At 37.6% G+C, this 9964-nt stretch overlaps 1 protein-coding gene across 1 annotated transcript in view; it reads right to left on the bottom strand.

The window, feature by feature from the left end:
* Nucleotides 1–1410: 1410 nt before the first annotated feature.
* The window catches only part of ZYG11A (zyg-11 family member A, cell cycle regulator), a 51575-nt gene continuing 43021 nt past the window's right edge, over nucleotides 1411–9964 (bottom strand). Inside the window, exons 12-14 of the mRNA XM_054571991.1 lie at nucleotides 8486–8547; nucleotides 7996–8093; nucleotides 1411–1574 (exon numbers count right to left, since the gene is read on the bottom strand). Coding sequence (XP_054427966.1) covers nucleotides 1411–1574; nucleotides 7996–8093; nucleotides 8486–8547 — 324 coding nt within the window. The remainder of the gene's footprint in view (nucleotides 1575–7995; nucleotides 8094–8485; nucleotides 8548–9964) is intronic.

The raw sequence follows: 9964 nt of genomic DNA, 5'->3' as shown, positions 1-9964 counted from the left end.
AGTGGGGAGATTAAAACCCCCGAGAACTGTTGTGAATGAGACAAAAGTTGGAGGGCTACCTAGTGTAGAACTGGATCTCAACAAGCACAACATCCCATCACATCCTTACATTCACAAAAGCTAGTTAGTATCAGGTAACACAATGTTCTGAACTATTAGAACCCAGGTCCTGAAACGAAGACAGGCTTTTGAATTCACACAGAGGAGTAAATGAGAGAAAATACAGCGCAGTTTGAGGACTGTAGGAGGAAGAAGGTTCAAATTCACGTTGTCCAGTGGGACACTGGTGAGCATTAATTTGAAATATGGTTTAGAATAAGTCTCATTTGATTCCAAAAGATGGTATGTAGCACTCCAGTTAAGACTGTGGCCAGCTTAGAGAGTAAAATTCTAGTCCTAAAATATGCTACTAATAAAATAGGAATTGATTTTTGTTCTTTAAAAAACTTAAAACACATGAATGGCAAAACACATTTTGTTAGTTGTCAGTAATACATCAAGGAAGGGACCCATACTGTATTCTACAGAGGGGATTTGCAGAGGACACAGACAAAAGCTGCTGATAGTTTATATTGTGATTGAGGCTGGTTCTCAGAAAAGCCCATATTGTTCTTGTCTCCATGCTATGTAAGAGCACCTCTTGAAATCTTTGGAAAAGTCTTTTTGTGGCTCCTCCTGTTCCTCTCAGTTCTTGTCAGTTATACTCTAATTAAAAATTGGAGGGGTTGAGATTTATAATCCCCCATCTTCTACCTAAATACTATGCTCAGCCTAAGTCTCAGCATGCCTCCTCAGCACACCCACATACACAGAATGTTATGCTATTCAGTTGGAGGGGAAAAGGCCACAAGAATATTGAAAATTGCAAAACCAATATCTTTCCTCCACCTCACGAGTAGAAGGTACTTTGGTATCTATTTATTTAAAAAGGTAGCTTTTTCCCCCTTCCAACAAAGGTTTTATCTTCCAACAAACACATTTATATAAGTATATATTTCCCAGACTATTTTTCATGTACTTCCTTTCCAGTGGCTACACATAACCAGGAATAGCAACTCATGAGATTTCTTTCAAACATAAAATTTAACATAAATATCAAGGTATCCCTGTAGGTCTTTCTTTTCCCCTTCTAATGACAAACGCCCAGAGTTAAGGAATTGACCAGGGCTGGAGAAAAGTGACTGGCATAGGTGTTACAACACAAGCTCACAGGTCTTCCCAGAGTCCGGGGCTTGACTTTTCAAAACTGCTGGAGGAATGTTCTCAGCATGATGTCGACTTGATTCAGGATTATGGTCACCATATAAATGCAACAATTTGGTAACTTACAGACACTGGCAGTGTGGAAGACCTGCCTCCCTTTGAGCAACAAAGAGCACCTCTGTAGCCCTTTCGGGTTAAAAAGGGCATTTAACGCAAAGGGAGTCTCTGATAATTCATGAAGTGCATTCTGAAGTCATCTAGAATGGAGGCCGCAATCTGCTGTACTTGGGCGTCTGCCTCATTGTGCTCCTGGATGTCACACAAAAGCTGCAATCCTTTTTCTTCAACTAACATTTTGCAGTATTTGCTGGCTGAAAGAAAATCAAGAAAAAAATTTGATGGACAAATTGGTATTTTAAATATTCCCAAGTCACCACTTTCACCCTTTTGAAGAAAGGGTACAAAGGTGTAAGCCCTTTGACATAGGAAGTAACCTAAAATTAGTCATTTCAAAAGAAATAGGTCAAAACTTCCATAATGTGGGGAGGAGCTTCAGGGAGGTGAAAGAAGAACTTACATAATGCTCAGCTTGTATAGTGACATAACAGATGACTATTTCAGTATGTTTACTGCCAGACAACTCTATGCTTCACATATTTCTAATCTTAGCAAAAAGCGATATGGACAAGAACATTTTTTATTACAAAATTAATATACATTTCAAGTTCAGGCAATAAGGTGAGCTAGATAACCTGAAAACCCCAGATGCTAGATAAAATATAATTGAAAAAATTTTTAAATGTAATAGTTGAAATGTACAGATAAAAAAAATTGTCCAGAAGCCAGACAGAAAGAGAAGAAAGCACCTAAGGTACATGACCTAACCTGAAGCTATTCTGATGCAGAGAGGAACTGTCAGTTTCAATAATTTAAGAATTTAGATTCTAATTTAGGAAGTTAGAAGCAAAATCAATTAATAAAGCTGGTACCTCAAAAAGGCTAGACAAGAGAAGCATTAAGACAATGAAACATTTTTACCTTGGCCTGGGCTCTAGGCTGGTATAAAGGAGTAGAGAAAAGTCTTTCCTGAGAACTCATAACCTCAGTTCCAAGTGGGTACAGGGTTTGAATTAATACCACTTAAATGTTCTGGGAACCCTTAAACTGAGAAATTAATACAAAAATTAGTCTAATCCCAGGGAAATCTCTAGGGTACTCAACAGAAGAAAATAACACACTGTGTTGAAGACACATGTCCACAATTCAGTCTAAGAAGGATTCTCTTAATCAGTTCAAGAGCTGATTAGACAGAGAGAAATAATGATTCCGAAACACAGCTAAGGTAATTACCAAAAATACTACACACAAAAAAGCCAAAGATACAGAGTCTGTTTTTTTAAAAAAAGGTTACAACCTGCATGACTGGCATGCCCACAGCAGTCATAGCCACACCTTGCAGTCAGCCACACCAGGGGCCAGCCCCTAATACCAGCGCGCCTGCGTAAGTTACAGCCCTGAACACGGAAGGTCACAGCAGCCCACTCGGGGGATAGCCGGGGGCACCTGACTCTGGTGGTCTGATGGAATGGGACAGCTGAACTCAATAGGACATCTCCAACATAAGGCCACTTCTTTAAGAACAGAAAGCAAAGGTAATCATAAAAACAAACCCAGAGGTTTAGGCAAAATGAGGAAATGGAGGAACATGCATCAAATAACGGACAAGACAAAAATCTCAGGAGAAGAACTAAATAAAACAAACACAAAAAAAGCAATCAACCAGATAAAGAGTTAAAAGTAATGATCACAAAGATCCCCACAGAACTTGGGAGAAGAATGGATTAACACAGTTAAGAACCCCCTCTAAAATATAGAAAATATAAGGCAGTAACATCACAGCTGAAGAAAACAGTAACTAAAATGAAAATACACAGGAGGGAATCAACAGCAAATTAGATTACACAGAAGACTGAATCACAACACAAGAGAGCTTCTGACCAAGATGGAAGTATAATGTGCTTCACTTCCTCACACAACCAAAAGAAGGATAACAACCAATTAAAAAAAAAAAAACAACAAAACACTGAACTGTCAGAAAATCAAACTGTATGGAAGTCTGGCAACTAAAGAGTTAAAAAAGAAACATTCATCCAAACTGGTAGGAGGAGCGGAGAGGACACACAAAAAGGCAGCAGCTGGGGGACCAGCAGGTGAGGAGGTGGCTAGTGCACTGGTGGTCCCACATTCACAAAAGGATAAACCAGAAGGAACAACTGGAGAACAAGACAGACTGCGCAATCCAGGATTCCAGAGCTGAGAAAAAAGTTTCAATCTCTGGCTGTAAAAACCTGTGGGGATCACGGCAGCAGGAGCAACTGCCAGTCTCACAGGAGAGTCCATTGGAGGGGCCCATGGAGTCCTAGAACATATACCAGCCCACCCACCCAGGAACCGGTCCCCGAAGGGCACAATTCGCTTGTGGGAAGAGCGGAAAGTGACTGAAAGTGGGGTGAGAGCCAAGAAAGTGGCGTTGTTCCCTCTCTGATCCCTCCCCCACAAACAGCACCACAGCACAGCAAAATGGGTAGCCCCACTCTGGCAAATGAATATCTAAGGCTCTACCCCTTACAACATAACAGGTACACTGAGACAGAAAAAATATGGCCCAAATGAAAGAAACATATCAAAACTTTGAAAAAGAACTAAGTGATGAGGGGATAGCCAACCTATCAGATGCAGCGTTCAAATTACTGGTAATCAGGATGCTCACAGAAATGACTGAGTATAGTAACAAAATAGAGGAAAAAGTGAAGGCCATACAAAGTGAAATAAAGAAGAACCTACAGGAAACCAACAGTGAAGGGAAGGAAAACGGGACTCAAATCAACAATTTGGAGCAGAAGGAAGAAATAAACATTCAACCAGAACAGAATGAAGAAACAAGAATTCAAAAAAGTGAGGAGAGGCTTAGGAACCTCTGGGGCAACTTTAAATGTTCCAACATCCAAGTCATAGGGGTGCCAGAAGAAGAGGAAGACCAAGAAATTGAAAACTTATTTGTAAAAACAATGAAAGAAAACTTCCCAAATCTGGTGAAGGAAACAGACATACAAGTCCAGGAAGCATGGAGAATCCCAAACAAACTGGACCCAAAGAGGGACACATCAAGACACATCGTAATTAAATTGCCAAAGATTAAAGGAGAGAGTCCTAAAAGCTGCAAGGAGTTCCCATAAGACTATCAGATGATTTCTCAAAAGAAACATTACAGGCAAGAAGGAGCTGGAAAAAAGTATTCAAAGTCATGAAAAGCAAGGACCTATATCCAAGATTACTTTATCCAGCAAAGCTATCATTTAGAATGGAAGAGCAAATAAAGTGGTTCCCAGATAAGGTCAAGTTAAAGGAGTTCATCATCACCAAGCCCTTATTATAGGAAATGTTAAAGGGACCTATCTAAGAAAAAGAAGATCAAAAACTATGAACAGTAAAATGACAACAAACTCACAAGGATCAACAACTGAACCTAAAAAACAAACAAACAAACAAAAACAAAAACTAAGCAAACAACTAGAACAGGAACAGGATCACAGAAATGGAGATCACATGGAGGGTTATGAGCTGGGAGGGGAAGGGGTAAAAATGGGTGAAAAGGTACAGGGACTAAGAAGCATAATTGGTAGGCACAAAATATACAGGAGTATGTTAAGAATAGTATAGGAAATGGAAAAGCCACAGAACTTTTATGTATGACCCATGAATGTGAACTACGGGGCAGAACGTCGGAAGAAATGGGTGTATCGGGCAGAGGGGAATAAAGGAAGAAAAAAGAATGGGCCAACTGTAATAGCATAATCAATAAAATATACCAAAAAAAAAGAAAAAACTAGGCAAAGACACAAATAAATGTAAAGATATTATCACAATCATGGATTGAAAGAATTAATACTGTTAAAATAGCCATGCTACCCAAAACAACCTACAGATTCAAAACAGTCTCTTCCAAAATTCCAATGACATTTCTCAAAGAACCAGAACTAGAAAAAAGTAATCCTCAAATTTGTATGTGACCATAAAAAGACCCCAAACAACCACAGCACTTTTGAGAAAGGAGAACAAAGCTGTAAGTAATTACACTTCCTGATTTCAAACTGTACTACAGCCCTGGCTGGTGTGGCTCAGAGGCTTGAGCACCACCGACCTGTGAACCAAAGGGTCGCTGGTTCGATTCCCAGTCAGGGTACATGCCTGGGTTACAGGCCAGATCCCCAGCAGGGGGTGCGCAAGAGGCAATCACACATTGATGTTTCTCTACCTCTCTTTCTCCCTCCCTTCTCCTCTCTAAAAATAAATAAATAAATTTAATAAAATTAAAAAATAAAAACAAATAAAATCTTTAAAAAAACAAAAAACCACACTGCACTACAAAGTTATAGTAATCAAAACAGTATGGTACTGGCACAAAAAGACATATAGACCAATGGAACAAAACAGAGAGCCCAGAAGTAAACCCGTGTTTATATGGTCAATTAAACTATTGGACAAAGGAGGCAAGACATACAATCTCATCAATAAGTGCTGTTAGGAAAACCAGATAGCTACATGCAAAAGAATGAAAATGAATTCTTTCTTACAGCATATACAAAAATTAACCCAAAAGGTAGTAAAATAGGTAGTAAACCCACTGATACTTGGTTTTAGCAATTTTTGGATCTGTCTCCTCAGGCAAGGAAAACAACAACAAAAATAAACAAACAGGACTACATCAAACTTTAAATCTTTTGCACAGCCAAGGAAACCACCAACATAACAAAAAGGCAACATATGGAATGGGAGAAGATATTTGCAAACGATATAGTCGATAGAGGGTTAATATCCAAAACATATAATGAACTCATACAATTCAATAGCAAAAAAAAATACAAATGTTCATAATATTTGGATTCAGAAATTTTAAGTATTCTACAAATTAACTCACATACTTACTTATTAACAAATGCTATATATACTTGTACTATGCTTGTACTATAGGTTAAGCAATGTTTTAAATACTTAAATATTAATCCACTTAATTCTCCTAACAGTCCTATGAAGTAGATATTTTTTTACCCTCATTTTATAGATGAGGAAATTGGGGCATGTGTAATATGTAAAATACTTTATGTAACCTGCTCAAGTTTCCAGTTAGAAAATAGCAAAGAAAGCAGGAATAGAACAGAGGCAGTAGTCTGTTTCTGGTGTCTGTCTTCTTAATTATCACACATGCATCTCCCCCTACTTCTACTTTATGTATGTATGTTTTACATTATTCATATAATAATACATATATGCACATACAAACATATATTCATTGAACCAATGTTTGCAATAGAAGAGCCTGGAAACAATGCCCATATAAAGGAGACTGGTTCAATGAATTCCTTTATCTCAGTGGTAAAGAAAACACTAAGCGTTCTTACTAATAGTGGTGATCTGGAGTAAGATTAGTAGGTTGCAACCCTGGCTCTGCCAGTTGCCTCCTGTTTTAACTTTAGGCAAGTTACTTAACTTCTTTGTGCCTTGTTTTCTCATCTGATGGATAATAATAATGCTCCTCTCTTCTAATTGTTGTTAAGATTAAAAGGGTTATTCATAAATAGGTTACAACACTGTATGCACATAGTAAGTACTCATTTCTAAGTTCTAGTTGTAAGAGTTACTACTGTTGTAACTGAATATAATGGTGTTTTAGAGCCATTCTTGCCAAATGGCCTACCTATATCTATTCATATGCCAGCACCATTCACAGTATTCTTTTTAACAATTTAAAGAGAAGTGTTAAGTCAAGCTCTTAAAACCATTTTTCTTGTTCAGTTCTTCCCTTTTTGTTCTGTCACTTTACACTAACCTTAGATTAATTTTCAGATCCCTCATCTCTTACTCACTTCAATTGTATTCTGTCCATGAATGGAAAAGAACTGACATCTGTACCTGAAGCCTTTCCATCTAGGAATAAAGTCTGTCTCATAATTATATCAGGCCTTTAAGTTTTTTCTCAGTTTTCTGCATATAGGTCTCATTCCTTGTTAAAGGTATCTTGAGATAAATTTTACGCTTTTGCTGTTGGCTAAACCTTTAATTCTAAAAGTTACCTCTTACTTTTTTAGCATAAAATTATAGCCTATATTTCTTTTATAATAAAAGCCAAAAATGTTACAATTATCCTTAGCAAGAGATGTCGAAAATTCTCAAAGGGGAATTTAAAACAGCAAAACATGGAAAAACATTTACCCTCGCTGGGAAACAACTCCTGACCCACCCAGTCTCCCACAAATCATGAATTACAAAGAGGCAGATCAATGTATCTCTGTAGGAAAAGTATTCAGATAAACTGCCGAGTGAAAAGAGCAAGCTATACAACAGAATGCACAAAATGAGCCCATTTTTAAAAACATTATCATATTCATGTAACATTATATATTTAGTATATAAAGTATCTAGAAGAACAGTTATAGCTATCAACATTTTTTAAAAAACGTTTATAGGAGTTTTGAATCAAATTGACAACATATGCCAAGGAGCAAAATCTCAAATGCTCCCTACAGCTGTCAAATTATTAACAGTGCTTGCCTGTGGGAGACAGGCACTTACTATGTTGCTTGACATTTGCTCCCATATGTATTATAATTCTGTTGCATTTTTTAAACTAATAAACAAGTTTTTCAGTTTCTTTTTAAAAGGAGTTGAATTCAGGACACAGATAAAGTCTTTTCAAATCCCATATTGCACTTATTCATTATACTAAGTACATACGGTTTTTACTGCAGACATGATACATAGCCCATAGTGCCCAGAGCTGAACCTCTGGTTGAGAGAAGTTGCCAAGGAGCGGGAAAAATGCTTTGAAAGATCTAAAAAGGTACAAAGAAGATGTTCATTCAGAAGTCAGGCTAACATCAGGAATATAAGAATAATTTTCAACATTTTCCGCATATGGTCAATTCCTCTCTGATTCAGATGTATTACAGAAAATATAGTGGGAGCTAGAAAATTGCACTGTGTCATACACTCTAAACATGCAATGTCTCATTTCATCCTTAATCTTGCACACTGTCAGCCTCATTTTACAAATGAGGAAAACTGAGTCTCAGATTTTCTAAAAGTGATTTCCCAATATCACAAAGAAACAGAATTTGAACACAAAGCTATTAACTCTAATATTTTATCTTTGTGCTATGGCCTCTATACAGTGAGTAGAGTGAGAACAACCTTTAAGAAAAGCACTACACCATCGTGAAATTACCTGTAGGTCACCAATGCTGTCATCTTACAGCTTGAACTTGGCCAATTCTGGACAGTTACATACTATATACAAGAAAAATAAGGATGTTAGTTATCTATTATTTTTCAAAGGTCATAATAGGTTGTTTCACTCACAAGTATGTATATATAAAACAACATAAAATTTCAAAATACAGGAATGATTACCCTAATTTAGGTACACCTTCCTGCCAAAATATCAATTAGGTAAACCATTATATATATAGAATATAAACAAAATCATGTGGAAAACAAAGAAATAAAAAGGGGCTTCTGGACAGCATGAATGGAACTGGAGACTATCATGCTACGTGAAATAAGCCAGTCGGTGAAAAACAAATACCATAAGATCTCACTTATAAGAAGAATCTAATGAACAAAATAAACTAATGGACAAAATATAACCAGAAGCAAAGAATCATGGAACAGACTTACAGCTATAAGCGGGGAGAGTTTAGGAGGACTGTTAAAAGAAGGTGAAGGGATTAGTTAAAGGACAGATATAAAGGACCCAATGGACATGGACAACTGTCAGTAAATTAATTATGGAAGTAGGGGTTGAGCTGGGTTGGGGGCGGGGCAAAGAGGGAAAAAAGTGGGACAACTGTAATAGCATAAACAATAAAAGAGCACTTTCCAACCAAGACAGAGGCGTAGGTAGATACACTTTGCCTCCTCACACAACCAAAAGAAGAACAACAACAAATTTAAAAACAAAAAACAACCAGAACTGCCAGAAAATCAAACTGTATGGAAGTCCAGCAACTAAGGAGTTAAAGAAGAAACATTCATCCAGGCTGGTAGGAGTCATGGAGACAGGCAGCCGGGGCATAGATTAGGACATGAGGCAAGGCAATGGCTGGTGGACTGGGCAAGGCGGCAGCTGGCTCAAAACACTGGTAATCAGGATGTTCACAGAAATGGTGGGCTCTGGTTGCAAAATAAGAGGAAAAAGTGAAGGCTATGCAAAGTGAATTAAGAAAAATATACAGGGAACCAACAGTGAAGGGAAGGAAACCAGGACTCAAATCAACAATTTGGAGCAGAAGGAAGAAATAAACATTCAACCAGAACAGAATGAAGAAATATGAATTCAAAAAAAGCAAGGAGAAGCTTAGGAACCTCTGGGAAAACTAAATGTTCCAACATCCGAATCATAGGGGTACCAGAAGGAGAAGAGGAAGACCAAGAAATTGAAAACTTATTTGAAAAAATAATGAAGGAAAACTTCCCCAATCTGGTGAAGAGACTAGACTTCTAGGAGATCCAGGAAGCTGAGACAGTCTCAAAGAAGTTGGTCCCAAGGAAGCACATACCAAGGCACACCATAATTACATTACCCAAGATTAAAAATAAGGAGAGAATCTTAAAAGCAGCAAGAGGAAAGGAGACAGTTCCCTACAAAGGAGTTCCCATAAAACTACCAGCTGATTTCTCAAAAGAAACCTTGCAGGCAAGAAGG

Source organism: Pteronotus mesoamericanus, unplaced genomic scaffold (genome assembly GCF_021234165.1).
Source record: "Pteronotus mesoamericanus isolate MK-2021 breed Mesoamerican mustached bat unplaced genomic scaffold, CSHL_Meso_final contig_105, whole genome shotgun sequence".
Taxonomy (NCBI): domain Eukaryota; kingdom Metazoa; phylum Chordata; class Mammalia; order Chiroptera; family Mormoopidae; genus Pteronotus; species Pteronotus mesoamericanus.
This window is presented reverse-complemented; position numbering and strand designations above follow the sequence as displayed.